Below are 23,993 nucleotides of genomic sequence, written 5' to 3'. Positions count from 1 at the left end.
ATGGGCTAGGTCACAAAACAAGTCTTAACAAGTTTAAGAAGATTTAAATCATTCCAATTATCTTTTCCGACCACAATAGAATAAAATTAGCAATCAATAACAAAAGGAAAACTGAAAATTCACAAATACATCAATGGGTTAAATAAAAAAGGAAATTAGAAAGTATCTTGAGATGGGGCATCTGGGTGGCTCAGTCAATTAAGCATCTGATTCTTGATTTGGGCTCAGGTCATGATCTCAGGGTGGTGAGATTGAGCCCTGCATCAGGCTCCACACTGGGTGTGGAGCCTGCTTGGGATTCTCTCCCTCTCCTTCTGCCCCCCACCTCTGCTCCCACATGAATTCTCTCTCTAAAAAAAAGAAAAAGAAAATATCTTGAGAAAAGCAAAAACAGAACATACCAAAACTTACGGAATGAAGCAAACGTAGCACTGAGAGAGAAGTTTATAGCAGTAAGTGCCTACATAAAAAAGATCTCAAACAAGCTAACATTACACCTCAAGAACTAGAAAAAGAAGAACAAACTAGGCCCAAAGTTGGCAGAAGCAAGAAAATTATAAAGTTTAGAGCAGAAATCAATGAAATACAGAAAAATAATTGAATGATTGACAAAACTAAGAGCTGGTTTTTTTGAAAACATAAAAAGAAAATATCTTCAGTTAGACTAAGAAATAAAGAAGGCTCAAATAAATAAAATCTAAACTGGAAGACGAAACATTACAACTGATACCACAGAAATAAAAAAGATTATAAGAGACAATTATGAACAATTACATGCCAACAAATTGGAAAAAACAGAAAGAATGGATAAATTCCTAAAACATATGACTTACCAAGCCTGAACCCCCTAAAAACAGAAAACTTGAACAGACCAATAACAAATAGTTTGAATCAATAATCAAAAAACTCCCAACAAAGAAAAGCCGAGAACCAGATGGCCTCACAGGTAAACTCTATCAAACACTGAAAGATGAATCAATACCAATCATTCTTGAACTTTTTCAAAAAAGAGGAGAGGAAGAAACACTTCCAAACTCATTTTATGAGGCCAGCATCACTCTGATACCAAACCCAGGCACAGACAGCACAACAGGAAAAAAAAACCACAGGCTGATATCTCTGATGAACATAAACACAAAAATCTCCAACAAGATATGAACAAAAACCTAATTCACAACACATTAAAAGGATCACATACCACAACCAAGTGGGACTTATCGCTGGGACTCAAAGATGGTTCATCATACACAAATCAATCAGTGTGATAGACCACAGTAACAGAATAAAAGATAAAAATTGCATGATCGTCTCAATAAATGTAGAAAAGGCATTTGTTACAACTCAGCATCCTTTCACACACACAAAAAAAACAATTCTCAACAAATTAGGCATAGAAGGAACTTAGCTCAACACAATAAAGGCCATATATAGCTAATCTTGCACTCAATGGTGAAAAAGCACTCTCACCACTACCATTCAGCATGGTACTGGAAGTCCTAGCCAGAACAATTAGGGAGGGAAAAGGAAATAAAAGGCATTCGAATCCCAAAGGAAAAGGCAAAATTATCTGCTTGCAGATGACATGCTGTTATAATGTTATATATAAGAAAACCCTAAAGTCTCAAGAAAAACAAAACTACTGGAATAAACAAATTCAGTAAAGTTGAAGGATACAAAGTCAATATACAAAAATCAGTTGCATTTCTCTCTTCTTTATTGAGATCTAATGGACATATAACGTTTTCTTGGTGTGCAACATAATGATTTGATATTGTATATACTATGAAATGATCACCACAGTAAGTCTAGTGAACATCCATCATCACTACACATAGTTACCAACTATTTTTCTTATGACAACTTTTAAGATCTACAGTCTTAGCAACTTTCAAACATTCAATAGAGTATTATTAACTAGTCACCATGATGTACATTATATCCCCAGTTCTTATTAATTTTATAACTGCAAGATTGTACCTTTTGAACACCTTCACCCATTTTGCCCACCCCCTCACACTCCCTACCTCTGGCAGCCACTAATCTATTCTCTGTCTCTGTGAGTTTGGCTTCTTTGTTTGTTTTTAAATTCCATATATAAGAACTTTCCTACAGTATTTCTCTTTCTCTGTCTTATTTCACTTAGCATAATGCCCTCAAGGTTCATCCACACACTAGCAATGAACTATCCACCAAGGAAATTAACAGAACAATCTCATTTACAATAACATCAAAAAGAATAAAATATTTAGGAGTAAACTTGACCAAAGAAGTAGAAGACCTATACACTGAAAATTATAAAACATTGATGAAAGAAATAAAAGGAAATACCAATAAGTGGAAAGGCAGCCCTACTGACATTGGAAAAATTAACCCTGTCAAAATGTCATACTACTCAAAGTGATCTATAGATTCAATGTAATCCCTATCAAAGTCCCAATAGAATTTTACACAGAAATTGAAACAATAATCCTAAAATTCATGTGAAACCACAAAAGACCCCAAGTAGCCAAATCAATTGTAAGCAAAAACAAAAAAGTGGGGCGCCTGGGTGGCTCAGTTGGTTAAGCGACTGCCTTCGGCTCAGGTCATGATCCTGGAGTCCCTGGATCGAGTCCCGCATCGGTCTTCCTGCTCGGCGGGGGGTCTGCTTCTCCCTCTGACCCTCCCCCCTCTCATGTGCTCTCTCTCTCTCTCTCATTCTCTCTCTCAAATAAAATCTAAAAAAAAAAAAAAAAAACAAAAAAGTTAGGGGCATCACACTTCCTAATTTCAAAATACGTTGCAAAGCTACAATATTCAAAACAATACGGTGCTGGCGTAAAAACAGACATGTAGAGACCAGAAATAGATCCATTCATATATGGTCAACTAATCTTCAACAAAGATGCCAAAAATACAGGATGAAGAAAGGCTCGTTTTTTAAATAAACAATGTAGAGGAAACTTGATCTCTACATGTGAAAGAATGAAACTAGACCCTTATCTTACACCATACACAAAAATCAACTCAAAATAGATTGAAGACTAAAACCTAAGACTTAACACCATAAAACTGCTGGAAGAAAAAAGTAGGCAACAAGTTTCTTGACATTGGCTTTGGCAATGATTTATTGCATATGATACCAAAAGCACAGTCAACAAGAACAAAAATCAGCAAGTGGGATTACATCAAACTCAAAAGCTTCTGCACAGCAAAGGTAACCATCAAAAGGAAAAGGCAATCTATGGAATGGGAGAAAATACTTGTAAATCATGTAACATCATGATAAAGGGTTAATATTCAAAATATATTAAGAAGCCCTACAACCCAATAGCAAAAAAAAAAAAAAAAAAAAAAATAGCCCAATTCAAAATATGGGCAAAAAAACTGAATAGACATATAGATAAAACATACAAGAAAACATGCAAAATGGCCAACAGGTATATGAAAAGGTGCTTAACATCACTAATTATCAAGCAAATGCAAATCACAACCACAATGAAATATCACTTTATATCTATTAGGATGCAGATTAAGAAAAAAACAAGAGATAATAAATGCCGGTGAGTATGTGGTGTAAAGGGAACCCCTGTGTACTGTCAGTGGGAATGTAAACTGGTACAGTCACTATGGAAGACAGTATGGTCCTTTTACTACCATATAATCCAACAATACCACTTCCAGGTACACGCCCATAGGAATTTAAATCGCAATTTGAAAGAGATATCTGCACTCCCATGTTCACTGCATCACTATTCACAACAGCCAAGACAAGGAAGCAACATAAATGTTCACTGATGAATGAATGAATAAAGAAAATGTGGTATATACATACAATGGAATAATACTAAGTCTTAAAAAAGCAGGAAATCCTGTCATTTGCAACAACATGAAACTGGTGGGCATTATGCTAAGTGAAATAAACCAGATACAGAAGGAAAATGCATGATGCCACTTAAATAAGGAATCTAAAATAGTCAAACGCATAGAAACAGAATGGAATGGTGGTTTGCCAGGGGCTGGGGGGTGGGGTGGGAGAGGAAATGTGTAGGTATTAATCAAATGGTACAAAGTTCTAAGTTATACAAGATAATTGTGTCCTAGAGATCTGCTGTACAACATAAAGCTATAGTTAACAATACTGTATTGCAGACTCAAAAATGTGCTAAGATGTAGATCTTATGTTGAGTTATCACAAAAAATAATAATAATGAATAAAGAGGGCAGCAGGAAACTTAGAGGTGATGGATAAGTTTAGGGCATAGACCGTGGTGACAGTTTCACTTATTTCCAAACTCACCAAGTTGTATATATTATATATGTACAGCTTCTAGTATTTCTATAATATTTGTAAAGCATTTTTTTAAATGGGCCAAAGACATAAACAGACATTTCACCAAAGACAATACACAGATGCCAAGTAAGCACATAAAAAGATGTTCAACATCACTACCTATCAAGGATGCAACTTCAAACCACAATGAGATATTACGGCCTCCCTCCTATCAGGGTTAAAATTGAAAATAGTGAAAACATAGTTGCTGGCAGCGCTATAAAAAAAATTGGATCACTCATACATTGCTGGTAGCAATATAAAAAGCCACTCTGAAAAAGTTTGTCAGTTTCTTCTAAAACTAAACACACAACTACAAAATGACCCAGAAATCACACTCTTACGCATTTATGCCAGAGGGAAGAAAACACATTTGCACAAAGACCTGTACTCATATGTTCATAACAGCACTATTTGCAATAACCTAAAATGGGCAACAACCCAAATGTCCTCCAACAGGTAAAAGGCTAAACCACATGAGGAACATACATACATGGAATACTACTCAGCAATAAATAGAAACAAACAGCAATCTGGGTGAGTCTCCAGGGAATTACACTAAGTGAAAAGAGTAACCCTGGAAGGTTACATACTGTATGACTCAATTTCTTCAGCCTTTTTGAAATGAAACATTTTATAAATGGAGAACAGATTAGTGGTTGCCAAGGTTTAGTAATTAAGGGTCTGGGGAAAGGGAGGTGGTTGTGATTATAAAAGGGGAACACGAGAGATTCTTGTGAGAGAAATGTTCAGTATCTTCACTGCGGTGGTGGATAGACAAACCTACACACACACACACAAATGAGAACAATAAAACTGAAGGAATCTTAGAAGATTGGTGGATTGTAACAATGTCAATAAACTATTGTGATATTATATTATAGTTTGACAAAATATTACCATTAGGGAGACTGGATATAGAGTATACAAGTTCTCTCTGTATTATTTCTTCAAGGTGCATATGAATCTTCAATTATCTCAGTAAAAATTTCAATCAAAAATGTGTGTGACTGCAAATGGCACACTCATCCCAAATAATATTCTATAATCAACAACCATCCTTCATAAAAGGAACAGGTGAGAATTTGCAGATGATTAAGAGCATTTTATCTGCATCTCTGGGTGAGATGGTGGGAAGGAGGAATTCCAAAAATTAAGAATTTTAGACAAGATATCTAATCAATCATAATGCCATCATTTCTGAAGACTACTGGGACTATGTTTTGGAAATGTGGTATCAAGTTTTGGAGAACAGATATGGAAATGTGGTATCAAGTTTTGGAGAACAGATATGGAAATGTGGTATCAAAAACTGAGAAAGTGCTCACTAACTACATCCTAAGTTTAAAACTATTTGGGGAGGCACTATGGCCAACTGAGACTAGCATGGACTTTAGTTTTACAGACATAAAGTCAAACTTCATCTCTGTTATCTGCTGATTATAAAAACCTCAGATTCATCTCTACCAAAGTGGGATAAAATCCTTGCAAGGTTGCTACAATTGATATCTTTATACATAAAGCTCCTAGCACATTCCCTGACACATTATAAATGAGTCTTTTAAATCAGTAGTAAAAGTAAAGGGATGCTCTTTAAAATTTAGTGTATTTTAAGTCTTCTTTACATTAGAATTCATCAGAAAACATGTGATACCCTTGAAGGCTATTGGTCTAGTATTCCCAAAACACTTCCCTAGCTTTTTTCTGGTGATCCCAATCTCCCTATGCATAGGAATGAACAAGAAAGACAGCCTAGGCCAGGAAATTCTCACCCTCAAACATAGTTAAAGTTTCGACTACTTGACTCAAGTGGTCCTTTCAATTCTCTCTCAGGACTTTAAATCACCTAGAGAGTAGAGCCATGACATCCAGCTGCTGTGGTCCCTGGAGATAAAGAGAATCGAGCCATGACATCCCATGGTCCCTAGAGATGCCTAGAATTTTGTCCTTCCTGGAGTCTCATTGTTATCTCTTCCCACAAATGCTGAGTGATCCCAGTATCCTTCCAATAAACCCTATATCTTACCTAAAGTAGTGATTACATCCATGGCTTGCAACCAAAAATTATGAATAGAAAGCCTTCCAAAGTCACCTGGAAACCATTTCCCATTTGTTGTGCTTTCTGATTCCCCAGGGAAGCTGGATTCCCAGCTGCCAACTCACCCTCATAGAGTTCATCTCAAGCACAACTCCATGGATAGCAGCACCTTATAACCATTCTCTTGTGGTGCCACTCTCTAAAATCAATGTTAATTGCCAATTAAACAAGCTTGATACTGACAGAATGTGAGCTAATTAGTAAGTGCCAGAGCTCATTCCAATTACTAACCTTTATGATTGTCATTTATAAAGACAAGCGTTCAACTATGGATTTTTGCATGAATGACTGTATTTCTCATTCTGAACCAGCCATAAAGACAACAGAAAACAGGGAAAGGTGCTATGCCGGGGGCAAATTCCCCAAAAGAAGGTGTCACGCACCTTTCAGAAGCAAAGATGGCCATGATGTCTCTTAGGTTGGCGATTACATCAGAATCAAGTGGGGAGCACCTTCAAACTATAAGCAACTAGATCTTGACCCCAGAAACTGGCTCAATAGGTTTGGAATAAGGCCCAGGAAACTGGCTTTTCTTGTATTTCCCAGGTGATTCTCATGATCCACCAGAATTAAAAATCACCTAGACAAATATCCAAGAAACCCATTCCCAGTCCCCAGTGCATCACTTGGCTGTAGATCTCTTATGAAATATGAATGGTGGCTGAGCTAGAAAGGCCAGGAAAGAATGATTACTAATGTAACATCAAGAGCAGGGGGCTGCTGAGAATGGAGAGACCTAGATTTGGGTCCCAGATCTGAAATCACTGAGTACCAACCCATTCGGGACCTTAGTTCATCCATTCATAAAATGGAATGTTCAATGCACACGCCTCACATTCCTCCCAGAAATATGAGACGTGCCAGGCATGCATATGAGCAGTGACTACACATATTATACCAGTTTAAGAGATAAGTACCACTGAAAGGGGGAGCTTTTGTAAGATAAACTCTATGTATTGCATTTTAAGACTTGACTTTAGCTTTAACTTGGGCACAAAGCATTTAGAAGCAATAGCAAAATGTGAAATGTTTCCTTTGTAAGTTCAGCAATTCCTGAAAAGAAACCTCACAGAAATGCAAGAGAAAAGAAGAGGGCTTTTTACCAGTTTATTGCTTCCCAAATAATATCTAGGGCAGTGGTCTTTGTGGAGAAGTTGCCAAAAGCCTCCTAAAGACATTTACAGCATATGTCCAACAAAGTAATTGACTACCAAATGATGAGAAAGTAACTATGAAGCTTGCCTAGCTTATCTTTATAGGCATTTTATACATATATATGTATGTACATGTGTGTGTGTATATATATATATATATAAAAGCAGGAATGGGGTATGTAAAAATCCACTCTCCTACAAACTTGGAAATAATAGGCTCTGTGCGAACTAAAAATTTTCCTTTTTTTTTTTTTTCTTTTTTGGCTTCAAAGCAAATTCCAAAGGCCCACCTATCATAGTTTTACACATGTGAACATCTGGAAGGGAAATAAATTAAGGCTTACCTTAGAGAGTAGGGAAATATATCCCTTTATAAATGTTATTTTAGAAGGGACTGTCTGATCCTGTTTACTTATTAACTTCATTAGAAGGCTAATGAATCTACTGCTGAGAAAATGAGAGGGAGCTCAGGCTGGGGAAAGGGATGGGCAGAATTTCACACCCCTTCTCCAAATGGTGAGGTTATTTATGATCACGATAAAGTTGCACTGCATTTGGATGAAAGCGAAAACAACATAAAATAACAATCAACAGACACAATCCATACAAAAGGGTTACATTCTCTCAGCCACTGGACAAAAATCAAGATTGATACATGTCTGGGTCCTGCCTCATAGAAGAAAAAAAAAAAAACTAGGCCATAAAAAGAACCCCTCTTTCCCATAATAAATAGGAAAACAGTAAATCTGTAATCCAGACCCCCTTCTCCAGTGTTCTCATTTCTCTATTCTCTAATAAAGGAAGATGTTTGAGGGCTCAATATTTAGAGCAAACCCCTTTCTCATTCTGTTTTTTGAAACAAAGACTTTCATAGATTTAATGATGCTCCCTTTGTTTAATGAATTTAAATGAAGTCTTTTGGAGAGGTATTCTAGCTAACACCTGCCAACTGGCCACTATCCATCAGTGAGCAGCACGTTAGAAGAGCTGTGTCTGTGTTGTTGACACTACCCGATTTTTGACAGAAGGTGGACGTGCTCAGGACTGAGGCTGTTACCTGCTGCACATCATAAATCCCAATGTGGTGTGCTTCTTGTCTGATTTCCCAGGTTGGAAGAATCAGTGGACTTGGGAGTTAAAAGAGACTTGAGAGATCATTTTATCTCACACCTCTATTTATGAGGAAACAGAAGGAGGCAAGAGTAATCCAATTTACTGGTAACTGAGATGCGCCCAGAGCCCCAGCTTCCTCTGAGCTCACTGGTCCCTGGTCCTATCTGATGACAAGAAGCCACTAAGGTGCGCTGAAAATTATACATCCTGAGTAATCTGCAGCCTTACTAAACTGGAATCTCGGGTAGGGCCCAGGAATCTAGATTTTTAACACATTCCACAAGCAATTCTGAGGATGTGCCATGTGTGAGGCTTACACACGATCCCACCTTTGTTGATTACTTGGGAGGTAACAAAACTTTTCAATGGACTTAGATTCCCTTACGGTTGCATTAAGAAGAAAATCACCAGTAATAGATGAGTTAACTCAACACTATGTTAGGGGAACTTAAATCAGATTGTGCTTTGTATCCTGTATCATTACCAGCATCTGGTGTAGAAAAACCAAGAAAGGTGTTAACCTTCCCCTTTTGCCAAGCACAGATGAGTAGCCAAAGGAGAAGACTCCAGAATATTCTCTCAATAGAAGTGTATCATTGTCTAGGGGTACCTGGGTGGCTCAGTCGATTAAGTGCCTGCCTTTGGCTCAGGTCATGATCCCAGGGTCCTGGTGTCCAGCCCTGTATTGGGCTCCCTGCTCAGCGAGGAGCCTGCTTCTCCCTTTGCCCCTCTCCCTTCTCGCTTTCTCTCTCTCAAATAAATAAAATCTTGTTGTTGTTGTTGTTGTTTTAAGAAAAAAAAAGAAGTGTATCATGTCCAGGCATTATGCCCTTAGGATTCTAGATGTGTTCTGCACCCCGCCCTCCTAGAGATATTAGTACAACACTCATGTAGAACCTGGTAGAAGCTGCTGGGCTAGGAGAATGTGGACCTATGAACAAATAATAATGATTCTATTAAGTAATAACTAGATTGAAGGCACTTTGCATTCCATTTTCCATCTCACTAACTTCTCACAAAGCTCCCTTATTGTCATCCCATTATATTGTAAATGAGGCTTAGAAAATTAAATACTGCTCAAGGTGGTGCAGCTGATAAGCATTAGAGCTAGGATTTACATCCAGGCAATTTGAATCCAGGACCCACTCCTGTAACCACTACCCATATTCAATCCCACCTATTACTGGGTGTTTCTGAGAACCATGGGAACCACTAGTATATGAAACAGTCTTTCCTCTTAGGAGTTTCACACCCTAACAGAGGAATAAGATGTTTTATTTTAAACAGCAAAACAAAAAAATAGGTGTCATATTGATCACTTCTCTAATTCCTTCCTAGAATTGTTTTGCATCCTTTATAGAATGAGGTGGGTGATAATAATAAAAACATAGAAGTATTTCTATAGCAAGACCACTCATTGCAGAGTACACTGTTATTTTGTATATACATATCATTCTTGCATATGCCCGATGTTGTTTCCTAGTACATTAATCTTACCTCTCAACCAAACGAAACATTCCTTGAGGATAACAAGCATGACATAATTATCCTGCATCCCCCAGCAATGAGCACAGGGCTGCTTATACAATTGATGCTCAATTAATATCTGTTCAATTGAATGCTCTGGAACCCATTCAGGAGTTTTCACTAGATTTATTACTACCAAAAGCAAATAGAAGGAGGCCCCAGTTCTAGAGAGAGGATTTCACAGCCTGTATCATCAGGCCAGCCTTCAGGACTTCACATATGAAGAGCCTAGCGAATAGGATGGAAAGTTTTTAATTAACAGCCTAACAAAAAAATGTCATTCCAATCTGCAGTTTTGTTTCCATTAATTCACTCAGATTCAGCAGGAATTCCACTAAGGAATTGGGGTGAGCAGCTGTAGAGGGAGGGAAACACGTAAATAAATCATGAGTGTCATTAAAATTTGTAAACTAATAACTTCTGGGAAGTCTTAGCAATTATTATCAGGGTTTTCTTGGCAAACAAAAAATTAATAAATCCAAAGGTCTCCATTTTCTATTTAAAAAAAAAAAAAAAACAGCATCCCCCAGAAAGGTCACTGACGGAACAATTAGGGGAGGGAATAAATAGTCCAGTCAACAGCTTGCAGACCAGATGAAAAGTCACGGGATTCCCCAGTGGCAGAACGATGAGACAACTCAATACAAGGAAAGTGACGGGCTGAGGCAGGCTGATGCTGCAATTGATCTGGGGCCACTGCGCTTTAGTTCCGATCACCAAGCCCTTCCTTAGTGCAGACCAAGGGCTAGGCATTGTAGATCTAGAAACAAAGGCTCACGGGCCCTGCTCTTGAGAGGCTCCCAGGCTGGAAACAAATCACAACACAGCGTAAGTGATGCTACTGGTGAGCAGAGGAGGGGTACCCACTCAGGGAGGACGGGCAGGGAAGCTGCTCAGGAGGATGTGTGCAGGAAGTGGTAAGCTCCAGAAACACCTTAACCAGGAGCCCCTGCATCAGCTCTGCAGGCCCCAGGAGAAATGGTTGAGCAACCTGGTTGCTTTTCTTTTTCTTTTATTTTATTTAAAGATTTTATTTATTTGAGGGGGAGGAGCAAAGGGAGAGGGACGAGCAGACTCTGTGCCCAGCGCAGAGTAGAGCTTGATGCGGGGCTCAATCTCACAACCCTGAGACCATGACCTGAGCCGAAAGCAAGAGTCGGACGATCAACCCACTGAGCCACCCAGGTGCCCCACGCCAGTTGCTTTTCTAAGAGCACAGTGTGTCTCCCGCTGTTGTCAGGCAGGGGAGCTAGCAGAGAGAAGCAGCTCAACTGCCAGGTGACACGATGATGACCAACTCTCCCTGCGTGTTTTCCACGGGTAGGCACTGTGTGCCAGGCGCTTCTCTAGGCAGCTTATGCATTTTATTTCATGCGAAACCTTGTCCCCATGCTGTGAGGTGGGAGCCAGTATAGTCCTCATGGTACAGCAAGGACACGGAGGTACAGAGAGCTGAAGAAACGTGTTCTAGGTCACTCAGTGGCTAAGCGGAGGAGCGTGGACTTGAACCTAGGCCATCAGTCCCAGAGCTTCCATTCGTAATTATTTTGATGAGGAGGAAACCGATCCATTGATGCTGGGTCCCCTGCTTTTATCGCATCTCTCCTCCTTGGGTCAGGCTTCTATAAACTCTAACGGTGCTAGGTGTCAGCACCCCTCCTCACTGATGGGTAGCCTCCAGACTTGACACATTATGGACTGAAAACGCCCTGAGCGTGAAGCCCTGGGTCTTTTAAAAAATGTCAGTTCCCAACCTCATTAGTCTATAAGCTTGAATCCTATATGGAAAATGTCCTTTGGCTAAGGGATACCAACAGATGGTTGTGCTAATAACCAGCTTACACAGCCATCTTGTGGTGGCAGAGAACAAAGTTTGACCCCCTTCAGTGTAACAGCACCGAGGAGTTTCTGAAAGAATGTCATGGGGGCCAAGCTACTGGCCCCCTATTGAATGCTTTTAAACAGTCTTTTGTCTATTTAGAAGTAGATAGCCTCTGAATTATTAATCCAGTGAGGCGAATAATTCTATCACACTGTAACTTGGCAGGGAATGTCATCTTGTCATGACAGAGGCTACTCCTATACAGAAAACTGAAGAAGAATTCCCAAATTCAATTTCAACTTGGTTAAGCATGTTGGGCCAAATCATGAAACTGAAAGGGTGTGTGTTTAATTTAGTTTCTTTTCTCTGCACACTGTATTAGTGAGGGAGACCACAGTGCTCTAGGCTCGAACTGCAAAATACATAATCATTATCAGGACAGAAAAGAGAATGGGAGACACAGATCTTTAGGGGATGAGTAGGGCAGACAATGAAAGGTTTAAAGAAACTCTGTGAGGCCCCAGCACATTGGAAAATTCCCCTGAAGTTTAGAAGCGGCCCCTTTTCTCACTCCAGTCCTCTCCAGGGGTTGCTAAGTGGGGTTTTATCAGACCTGTGGACCCCTGGAAACACAGCACAGAAATGCATTCATATAGAACATCTACCCAGAGGGAAAGCCTACATTATCCACCAACTTTCCAAATCCCAAATCACACTCTGCATTACCCTCTTTGGTTTGGCCCCTTCTGTGCACATGACGAGACCCCAAACCCTTCCTCCCTGGTCCAAGGCGAGCTGCTCTCTCTGCCTCCTGCTTGGATCCTTTCCCTCCTGCAGCCCAGGCTTACCTGGCCATTGCCCTCTGCTAGAGACATTTTTCCACTTCTCATTTGCCAAATCATAACCCATTCGTCAGTCTAACACCCAGCTCAGAGAATCTTATCTACAAAAGAACATCCTCGTGTCGCTAGAAATTGATGCTTCAGTTCCCTCCAATCAGCACAAGGAACAACAATCTAAATCACTCTTCTCCCCTCCCTGATCCCCTGAAGATCTCTGCTAATTCATCCACAACACAGAATACATCCCGTTGGTGCCCTATAATTTCCACCACATGGACCCTGGCATCAGTGGATCCTTATAAACAAAGTCAATAATGGAATGAACACTACACAAACACAGAGGGTTACAGTAATCATTAGTCATTACAATTAAGTGAACACTTCCTAAATGTGAGTCACTGTCTTAAGGGTTTGTATATTTATTATTTCATTTAATCCTTGCAATCCATCCATTAATTCATTCACTGAGCAAACATTAAGGATCTCCTGTGTGCCAGATACTCTTCTAGGTGCTGAGAGTACAGCCCTGAATTAAAACGGACGAAAATTCTGCCTCCACAAGCTTAGATGTTAGTGGGTGTAGGCAGACAATAAATCAATCCATAAGTAAAATATTTAGCATGCCAGATGGTGATAAGTACTAAGGAGGAAAATGCAAGCTGAGTGATGGAATGTGAAGTCCGAGGGAAAGGCCTCCCTGATTAGGTGAACAGAGAGGGTAAGAAGCGAGGTGCTGTCCGGCCCTGTGGCCCCGCCAAGGGGAGTGGAGAGAGCCAAGGGTAACGACTGTGGCGGGGAGAAGGTGGCGTGTCTCAGCAGCAAGAACGATGTGGTTGGAGCAAAGGGAGCTTCTGCACTATCTCCAACTTACATTCAGGGAAAGAGAAATGGGTTGAATAGTGACCACCCGGAAAAAATACGTTCAACATCCTCATCCCCAGAACCTGTGATGAACCTTGTGTGAAAGAAGGATCTTTGCAGGTGTAATTAAGGATCTCAAAATGAGATCATCCTGGATGATGCCGGGGGTCTAACTGCCATGGCTGAGTGTCCTCATAAGGAACAGGAGAGGAGAGGGTGCAGAAGAGGGGCTGTGGGGACTGACGGAGGCGGAGAGGGAGTACCGCACCCACAGGGAATGTCAGCAGCCCCTGAGCCTGGAAGAGGCAAGGGTGCTCCCTAGAGCCTCCCAATGGAGTGTGGCCCTAAAGATACCTTGATTCCAGACTTCGAGTTTCCAGACCTGAGAGAGAACACATTTCTGCTGCTTTGGGCACCCAGTCTGGGGTACTTTGCTACAGCAGCCCCAGGAAACTGATACTGAGAGGTTAAGTAAGGCTCCTGCAGTTACAGAGCTCTTTGGGCGAGCGAGGTGCGACCCGAATCCTGGCAAGTAGACATCAGGGTGTTCTCGGGGCCACTCGGCAGCCTGCAGTCTCTGCTACACCCCAGGGAATATACTGGCTATTATGACCAAGGGCCACACACTTTATTACACAAGGGTCTCGAGCTGCAAGCACCTGGTCTGGGTTCCCTGGTTTCGCCTGGCCCGCCCCTAGAACTAGCCAAACATGGGCTTCCAGGTAGAGCTCTTGCTCATTGTACGGACAGGATTTTCTGGCTTGTTTCATTATTTGCCCCCAGAAGACAGCATGGGAGTCAGGCTTAAGGTATCAGCACGGTATCACTGGGATTGGACCTGAGGGGAAGGTTTTTGAGGCTCTAATTCCCTGGGAGTCCTGTGTGAGTGGAAATAGGCATGCTCTCATCTATTAGACGAACCCCGGTTACTTATATCTCTGCCAATTTTCCCTGAGCAGCAAAATTAGGTTTTGGACATCCTGTGCAAATGGAGGCAGGCCTGAGTCAATATGAGCAATTAACCCCTAAATATTTAATAGATGCTCTAACTGCTCCCCCTCCCTGGGAAACAGACTCTGGCTAGTCCTCCGCAAACAAACAGGTCAGATGAAGAAGAAGCAAGGCACACAGATACTCAAGCCCCAGCCTCATCTGGTTCCAAGACCACAGGAAACCCTCAGGACAAGGCTCTGGGGATGATGACGCAGCCAAGTGAATGGCCTTTGGGGACAGTGTCCTCCCCAGGGTTTACCAATGATGAAGCAAAAGGGATGGACACACACAGCCTTGCCAGAGTGTGAAGTGCCGACTCACGGTGACTGATGCAATTTGCTGTTGCCCCGTGTGACTGTCGGCAGTGAGTACGTGTGTGCGCGCACGCGTGGGGTGTACAGAAGGGTGAGTGCGCCGATGCTCCCCATCCAGAGCAACGCCTCAGGTCATGGCTTCATTCAAGCTCTCTCCGACCGAACCCACCTACATCCTCCCTCTCCTCATCCCCTGCGACCAGCATCCCATCGGAGCAGACTTACCCAGTAGGCACAATGGGCACAAGGCTTAGTATTAGTCTCAGGGGTAGAATTTAGTGATTCATCAGTTGCATACAATGCCCAGTGCTCATCACATCACGTGCCCTCAATGTCCATCAGCCAGTTACCCTATCCCCCCACCCACCTCCCCTCCAGCAACCCTGTTTGTTTCCTATAGTTAAGAGTCTCTTATGGTTTGCCTCCCTTTCTGTCTTTATCTTATTTTATTTTTCCTTCCCTTCCCCTATGTTCCTCTGTTTTGTCTCTTAAATTCCACATATGAATGAAATCATATGATACTTGTCTTTCTCTGTCTGATGTATTTCACTTAGCATAATACCCCCTAGTTCCATCCATATCATTGCAAATGGCAAGATTTCAATGAACTTTTAGGCTGAAAAAAGTTTTCATATACTATATTAATACATTTATCTTCATACCAATGCTGTCGTAAAATATACATTTCTCTCTATATTAAAATATATGTATTACCAATATACGTTTTAATATATGTGAAGTTAAATATATAGTAAATGGTTATTAAATATATAAACTTGTTAAATATATAGTATTTATTAAATATATACATTAAATTTACTAACATACATGTGTGTGTGTATATATGTATATATATATACATATATACATTGATTTTTTTTTTTAAGGAGCCCACGAAGGCCACTGTGTGGACCTGATCCCCATGTGTCTATTCTCACAAGTACAGGTAAGAACCACCGAGCTCACAGATGCAAAGGACTAAAACGGTCCATGGGCCAAGACTCACACCCAAGGCAAGAATCCCCCCTCCAGCAGGCTCTCCTTGTTCTAGGCAGGCTCTTCTGCTCTCTCTAACCAGAGGTGTGTTCATCAAGCAGAATGAGACACGGCGGGAACACAAGAGCAACAATGGTGCCAAGCAGAAGGTGTGACAGGCCCCCCAAAAGATAAGCAGAGTGCCAGGGGAATTCACAGGTGGGGCCATCCATTCTACCCCGGGCATTAAAGAGGTCTCCCATGAGGAGGACTGTTTTCTGTCTCTTCCAAAACGTGCTTCCCAACCGTGTGGCTGGCATTCTTTTCGTGAGCCAGGCCAGAGTAGCTTGTTAAGAACTTCTAATCCACTTACCTCCACAGCGAGCTCTCAGTCACGCTCCCCAGATTGAAGTCATATAGCTTGGTCAGGATAAGTATCACCTGCGATGGGGAAGGGGAGGAGGGCAGAGGAGAGGAACAAAAGGGGAGAAAAAAGGAAGCTTACTTTAGTTTGTGTAACAATATGCAGTTCATCTCAAATCACCCAGAGGAGGGCTTAGTATTTATCCATTGAGTGGAGGGGTATTATAGGATCAAGCAAGGGAAAACAGTTATTAATTAAATGCATCCCGTAACTGGTAGCATTTATTTTAATCCTGACGATGCTTTGCATTTGAAATAAAACATGCCAACAGGAATTAACTGGGTATCAACAGTTGTTTCTCTACATCTGTCCTCCTTGAAAGCGAGGTACCAGCCGGCTGGGTCTGAGGGCTCCTCCAGCCACCCGGGGATCAGAGGCTGGGCTCGCTTTTGATCTGAAGATGACTCTGACTTACAGACTTGGACCTAAAAGAGTAAGAAGGAACTGGGCCTAATTCTATCCATCTACAGAGAGGTTCAAAGAGATTTTGTGTTTCCATCACTAAGGCCTCGGCAGCCACAGAGACTTGAATGGCAGGCAGGCCCAGTCCCCAACATCCTCTGATGTCATCTGCCATCTACCATCCGGCATCTGTCTTCGTCATGGAGTAAGTAGGGCATTGGACTCCCCTGGACTCCAGGACCACTTTCCTGACTCAGTTGAAATGAAGAAACCCAGAAGGAAGCTGTACGTGAAAGAGAGTGGGACTTTCTGTTACCGTTAGCAGTTTCCTGAAATGGTCTTGGGCTGCTCAGTCTGGTCCTATGCCCTTTACACCTCTCCAGCAGGAGACCGGGATACCAGACGTTCCCCTGGCTGCCCCGTGTGTGCCCGGGCAGTGGCTCAGGCACAACTCTGAACTGACAAGGATTTCAAGCACGTGCACCTAAATTGATTTTAATCAAGACGCAGGTGCCTAATAGACAGCGCCTGCCAGCACACGTGATAATCCAGTTACACATAATTGTGTTTATCTAAATTTAATGCACAACTCATTTCACTTTTCTCAGCTCCTTCCCATTCCACAATTTAACTTCCTTCAGTTCATTTGCACAGCAGCCATTAAACTCTTCCCAAGATAATGAATTTCTGCTACCAAGATGGAACTTTCCCATTCTAGGTATCTATTTAAGATTAAAGAAAAATAATCAGCCATTATATTGAACATTTTTATGGCATTTCACTGACAACAGAACACTCACTTTGAGATGTATTCTCATCCAGCACCCCATGGGGTCGGTCAGCACAATTTCCATTCCCTTTATGTAAGCTAAGAAGAAATTAGAGGCAAGGATGTGACCCATTATAGGTCAGACAGAGTCCATGGCAGAGTTGGTTTGGGATGTTCAACTTCCCTGCGGTGCCATGACTGGAGGACTCTTCTCAGAGTGCGTTCTTTGGTGGAGAGTGGTGGGTGGGCGAGAAAGAGCCAAGCCAAGAAAAACATCAATGACATGGCTATTGGCAGAACAGGAAAATCTACCAACTACCTGTCCTATTAACACAGCACAACAGCAAGGAGTGTGCATCCAGTGCAGAGAATTGCTCCCCACAGGCACTCAGTGGCCCTTGCCTCTCCCACTCAGAGAGAGTTCCCGCATTTATAAAATTCATGGGCTAATGAAAGCAAGGGATTTATCCCCACCCTCCCCAACCACATGCCTAGGAATGCACTGGTAATTCCCGTTCGCTGGATTAACACACACACCTACACACACACAGCAGACTTCATTTCCCCTTCATTTTACCTTCTTTCATCGACAAAGGCATTCACACCATCACTGTGTAAAACCGTGGGCTGGCTGTGTGCTGGCCAACCCAAATTCTGGACAAACAAACTCCAAATGGCTCTTCTAGAAATAGGTCAGAACACCCATCCAGAGCTCTGCAGGAGCAAATCAGGCCATTTCATTTTCTCCCAATATCAAGCCTTCATGGACATCAAACAATCTCCAAAAAGGACAAAGTCCACATAGAGAGAAGAAAGAGGTGTAGGGGGTAAGAGTTCCACTTAACCAATAGAGCTTCTAACAAACAACTGGGTCTGGAAAGCCCTGGATAGAACCCAGAGCTGTTCTCATTCTATCAGTCTCCTTACTCAAAGTTTAGACCCTCTTCTTCCCTCCCTCCATCTTCTCTCTGTCTTTAATGTTTCTTGTTTATCTAATCTCATGTTGGTGTCGGCTTCTTGGGGGCTCCAGACAGACACATCCTTCCATACCTCTATGACTATTATTTCTGCCTTCATGGTAGATAGTTCCAATTCTGGCTCTTGATTTGTGCACTTTCTTGGTTAGAAATCCTTGCTGGTTCCCTCTGCCTAAGGATGAACTCCAGACTCCTGAGCCTGTTACATAAGGCACACGCACATATGTACACACACACACACACACACACACACACTCCTCCAACCACTTTTCCACAGTTCTCAAGACACTGTCTTCTGCTTTAACAATCCAAGTTTCTCAAGGGGCTGCAAATAAACCAAACCTGTTCTCACATCTCTGCCTGCTTGCTTTCATGCTGCGTTCTATCATCTATGTCTCAGCCTTTTATTATCACCTGCACGTGCCTGCCTGTTGTTCAAGAAACAACTTAAAGCCCACCTTCTCCAGGCAGCCTCCCAGGACCAGTCCAGCCATCAGAGTGCTCGCTCTTCTGAAGTCCTATTGCACTTAAAACGGAATTACATAACTTGGCACTTGGTCAAACACTATCCTGATCCCTTCTGGATCTCACAGGATTTGCCTTCTCAACTAGACTGAGGCGGGGTTTGTGGTTTGTTCTTCTGTCTCCCTAACAGGTAAGCTCATCATGTCAAAGGTTCCTAAAAATAATCATTTTTGAGTCAATCAATGAAGGATAATGTTGTTTTAGTGATAAATCACAGTCTTGAGACGGGGATGGTATTAATCGAGTCTATTTCCCTCATTGTACAGATGAGGAAACTGATGCTCAGAGAGAGGCCAGGACTCCAGTTAATGTCTCGATAGTGTGTGACCTTGACCAAGTGCCCAGAGCACTGTTCTTCCACTCCATGAGTAGAGCTAGAGCTTCACCGTGACTGGAAAGCCTTGTAAATGCCGATTCTCTGGTCCCACTCCCAGCAAGTTTGACTTGGTAGGTCCTGGGTAGGGTTCAGAAATCTTCCTGTGGTAACCAGAGAACCACACTCGGGAAAGACTCCATCCTACCATGATTCCTCTCCCAACTCTGTGCTGTGGTGACCCCACCCTTCCACCATGCTGAGATCCTCATCTAGAGAAGCATCCCTTCCTTTAAGGGGAGTTGAACCTTACAAAGAAAGCAAGCAGTAAGAGATGTAGGAGGAAGATGTCTCAGCCAAATCACCCCTGCATTCCTCAGAAGAAAGGTCCAAACACTGAGAACTGGGGGCTGGAAGCTTCCTTTCCCCAGGAGCCAGCACAGAAGGACAATAATAGAGCTATGAAGAGATGATAATGTAACCTTTAGCCTTAAGATATTCTGTGCCAAGCAAACAAAACCAAGAGTGAAACAAAGCCTGCCCATCCCTGGCTTCTCTTACCACTCAGAGCCTTCCAAAGGCCTCCAGAGAGGAGGGAATTAGCAGGGAAGAAAACTGAAAGCAGAGGCAGTAAACCCACTAAGCCCCAGACTGCTGGGCAAGTACACACATCAGAAGGGGAAGACACGGGTGTACCTTGGGAATCACCAGTGGGTGGGATGTGGCACAGGAAGGGTAGCAGGGCTAGTCCGGGATCCATAGCAAAGCCTGACTTGACTCCTCTTCAGCAGATGCCCCCAGAGAAGGGCGGACAGTCAAAGTTAACAAAGGAAAAGCAGTGAGCAAACATTAATTGAACCCCTGCCATGTAATAAACACTACACTAGGTGCTTCTCAATCCTCACAACAAACTTTTGAAACTGAGCAAGTGTAACATAATACCCCCATTTCACAGATGAGAAACCTGAGTTCCGAGAGCTAAGCAAGTTGCCCCCCACCAAGGCACACAACTAGCAGGAGACAGAGCCAGCATTCCCACCCATGGGACACGCCATGCTTGCCCTGCTCGAATGCAACCTCCTCCATTCTGCAAATGTTGATGTGAGATGCTTGTATGTGAGGCAATGAGTAGTCATACACATAGGAGAAAACCATATCCCTGACCTCAAGGAGTTGAGCATTTACTCATGAATTTCACAAATATTTACTGGGCTCTCCTTGGGTGAATTAGAAAGGCACCTGCTAAACTCTGGGACTCAGGGAGAGAGCCAGCGCTCAAGGCCCAAGGGTGAAGGTAACTTTTGTTGTCTTTGTTCTTGGAGAAGGTAATAGGAAACAGATATGGAATGAGAAAAGAGCTAGACAAACTGCTGGGAGACCGGGTTTGTCAAATAAGCTCATTTTTTACCTAACTGGCTACAATCCTGGGAGCTTTTAGACAGCAGGAGAAATGAAAATAAATTGGAATAATTCATGAGTAAATAGTATCTCTCTTAATATATGCTATATACCTATAGACACATACATATAGAGTGTGGAGAGAAGTCCCTAGACATGTATGTGGGTGTATATATAAATATAGTTAGAAAGGCCCATGGCATATAGAATGAGTACACACACACACACAACCTTAAATTGGCATCTGATCTCTTCTCTGGAATTACACTCCGGTTATTCATCTCTCATAAGCTTCCATCACACAGGGTCAGTGTGACTTTTCCATGACACAGGGACAATGTGCCTTGTCTGTTAGAGTGTGGCCTCACTGAGGTTAGAAATCAGGTCTCATTGAACTCTGCATCCCCAATGCATAGCACATCACTTGGCAGGCACTACACAGGGTCCACTGAATGAATTATGGATACAGGACAATAAAAGAAGAGATGAGATGATAAATGTATTTGAGAGGTACAGATAACGTGCTATAAGAGTTGAAAAGAAGAAGCAATTAAGTCCATAGAACATGACCAGAAAAGTCTCCACGAAGGAAAGATTACATGAGCTGGAACTTAAGGTATGGTAAGAATTTGGCCATACTAAAATGGAGCTCATTCACTTTCTTTCAGTTTTTAATTGAACAGAGATAGATGGGGAAAAAGGAGGGGGAGGGTGCCTTTGGAAAGGAGTAACGGAGCTACAAGGAGCAGCATGGTAGAGTAGAGTAGCATGCGTCATCCGGGGCAGGAGCAGTCATGTGTTGAATGCAATGTCATGTGTACACGAGCCACTTGGAGACAGGTCGGGAAAGAAGGCACAAAGGACAATGGGATCATGCAGGAAAGACAGAGGAAGCCCAACCTGTGGTCAGCTATGGGTAGATAAAAAGTTTTATAAGAGTGAAGAAGTCCTCCCTTTATAACAAGGGAGGACTGTATTAAACCAAGAGACTTACTATGTGTGTATATATAATATATACATAATATATCTAATAAATAATATATAAGGGGGCTAATTATAATAGGAGACTTACTATATATAATATATACATAATATAAGTAATACATATATTTAGGGACTATATTATAATAAGGGACTTATATAATAAGGTGACAATAAAGGACATGGCTAGCCTCTTACAAAATCAGCTGGTGCTATCTTTGATGACCATCCACCTCCACTTTTCTTGTCCCCGGGCATCTAGTGTCTTCTGCTACCCCCAGATGCTCAGGCCAGCCCTCAGCTAACTGCCTGCTCTTTAGACACACACTGAGCAGTAACTAATGTCTTTATTTCCCATTTCCCTTTTCTCTTCCATTCATCTATTCCTGACTTATGCCAAGCACAGCATAAGATTCTTGGTGATAAAGTGATCAAAAGAGAAATGGCGGCTGTCCTCATGAAAGGCAAAGTCATCCTCAACCTGCTGCTTCCAGGATTATCTATTTGAACTCAGGAGTCCAAGTCTCTGGCAGAGTTGGGGAAAGTATTTTGTGGGGGCAAGGGAGCTTTCTATACTCTTCCCACCCACTTCCTATGACAGAGGAGGTACACACACTCAGAACTGCAGACAAAGAAAGAAGTCTCTGCCCCATTCCACCTCAGAACCTTCCAAATGTCCCTGTGTCTAGAATCACTTACCCCCCTGGATCTAGCCATCAGTCTCCTGGATGGGGTTTGCATGGCAGCCTGGAAATAACAGAACACACGCAACCTGAGGGCTGCATCAAAACCCAGTCTCACCATATGCTACTGCGTGAGACTGAGCAACTTATTTATGTTTTCAGAATCTGCTCCAATTTCCTTAAAAGTGTATCCTTAATGATACACTTGCCCCGCCAACCTCAAGGAGTTGTTGATTCAAATCAAGTAAGCTGTACTATGGCAATATGAGTTATTAGTATGATAATTATTCTTCAGGAGAGAAGGATTCCAAGTGATTTTTATTTGGTGGGGGAAAAAGGGTAGTTCAGATTCTAGAGTTGCTAAGCTCCTCCTAAAAATGACTCATCTACTCTAGACCCCAACTGCAATACAGGAGGCCACAGATCAGAGCCTGTGCATTCACCTGCCCACTCCCCACCCCCGACTCAGCTTCAGAAGGAAGGCAGGCAGCCCGGGGGGGATTCCTGTCCTCTGAAAGGATAATGCATAATATGTAAATTCATAAATCACTAGGGCGCTCTCGCCCGTGAGCATATTCAGTGAAGGGAGGACCTTTAATGCCTGTAAAATTTTACTCTGAAGGAAAATTACTTTGGTTCATTAAACCTTCCTGAAATCTTGGTGCCTTTAAATCCATGGGGTTCTCTGCATATCCCCCTCACAACCTACCACTTTATTCCTGCCCTTACCTGATAGCCCGATAGTTCTCTGTTTCCAGCTAACTAGAAGGACGGTGGCTTTCTTTACCAGAAGTAGTTGGTATGTTATGATAAGATAACAAGGATGCCAAAATGTACCCCTCTGGGACTACCTACAAGAGCGTACTTTTCAGTTCCAGCAGAGTCTGAGTCCCAAGGTTCTCCTCACACCTCCGGGAGTATTCTACCCCCCAACCAGGGAAGAGAAATTGAGCACTTGCAGCCCAAACTCTGACTGATCTCCAATACCAGGATGTCTGGCACCAAGTGGGTGGCCTGAACTGTGCTAGATGTGTGCCAAATTCAGAATGACATAAAGAGTGCTCCCTGCCTGCTATGAGTTTACAATCTAGTTAAGAGGCAAGGAAATAGTACAAAATATAGCAACCTTGTCATATATAAGGTATGGAATTCCACAAAGCTGTCATCCCCTTCCCTGCTTTTTATAAGGGCCTTTAACCAACTCTGTGGCTCAAGACAGAACCTCAGCATGACCCCTGGTTCCTCTCTCATTCCACACATAGCAGGATAAACACTGAGTCTTCTGAAATATGTTTCAGTCCACTCTATTGCCTAACTTCAGGTCCCCATAACTGTTGTACTCATTCACTAACCAAACACATACAGAATGCTTCCTATTTGCCAGGTAGTGTGGATTCAGCACTGAAGAAAATAAGCCAGTTTCTTTGCGCTCATAAAGTTGACATTCTGGCAGGGGAGATAAACAAACAAGTTGGTAAAGGACATAGTCAGATGATGGTGAGTGCTATGG

At 42.2% G+C, this 23,993-nt stretch overlaps 1 protein-coding gene across 1 annotated transcript in view; it reads right to left on the bottom strand.

Moving 5' to 3' along the window:
- The window catches only part of SORCS3 (sortilin related VPS10 domain containing receptor 3), a 569,369-nt gene that overhangs the window by 379,907 nt on the left and 165,469 nt on the right, over positions 1-23,993 (bottom strand). Inside the window, exon 2 of the mRNA XM_021699769.1 lies at positions 16,385-16,452. Within this exon, the coding sequence (XP_021555444.1) occupies positions 16,385-16,452 (68 nt within the window). The remainder of the gene's footprint in view (positions 1-16,384; positions 16,453-23,993) is intronic.

The sequence above is a fragment of the Neomonachus schauinslandi genome, chromosome 6 (genome assembly GCF_002201575.2).
Source record: "Neomonachus schauinslandi chromosome 6, ASM220157v2, whole genome shotgun sequence".
In the NCBI taxonomy this organism is placed as follows: domain Eukaryota; kingdom Metazoa; phylum Chordata; class Mammalia; order Carnivora; family Phocidae; genus Neomonachus; species Neomonachus schauinslandi.
The sequence above is the reverse complement of the archived record's forward strand: the minus strand, read 5'-3'. Positions and strand labels throughout refer to the sequence as shown.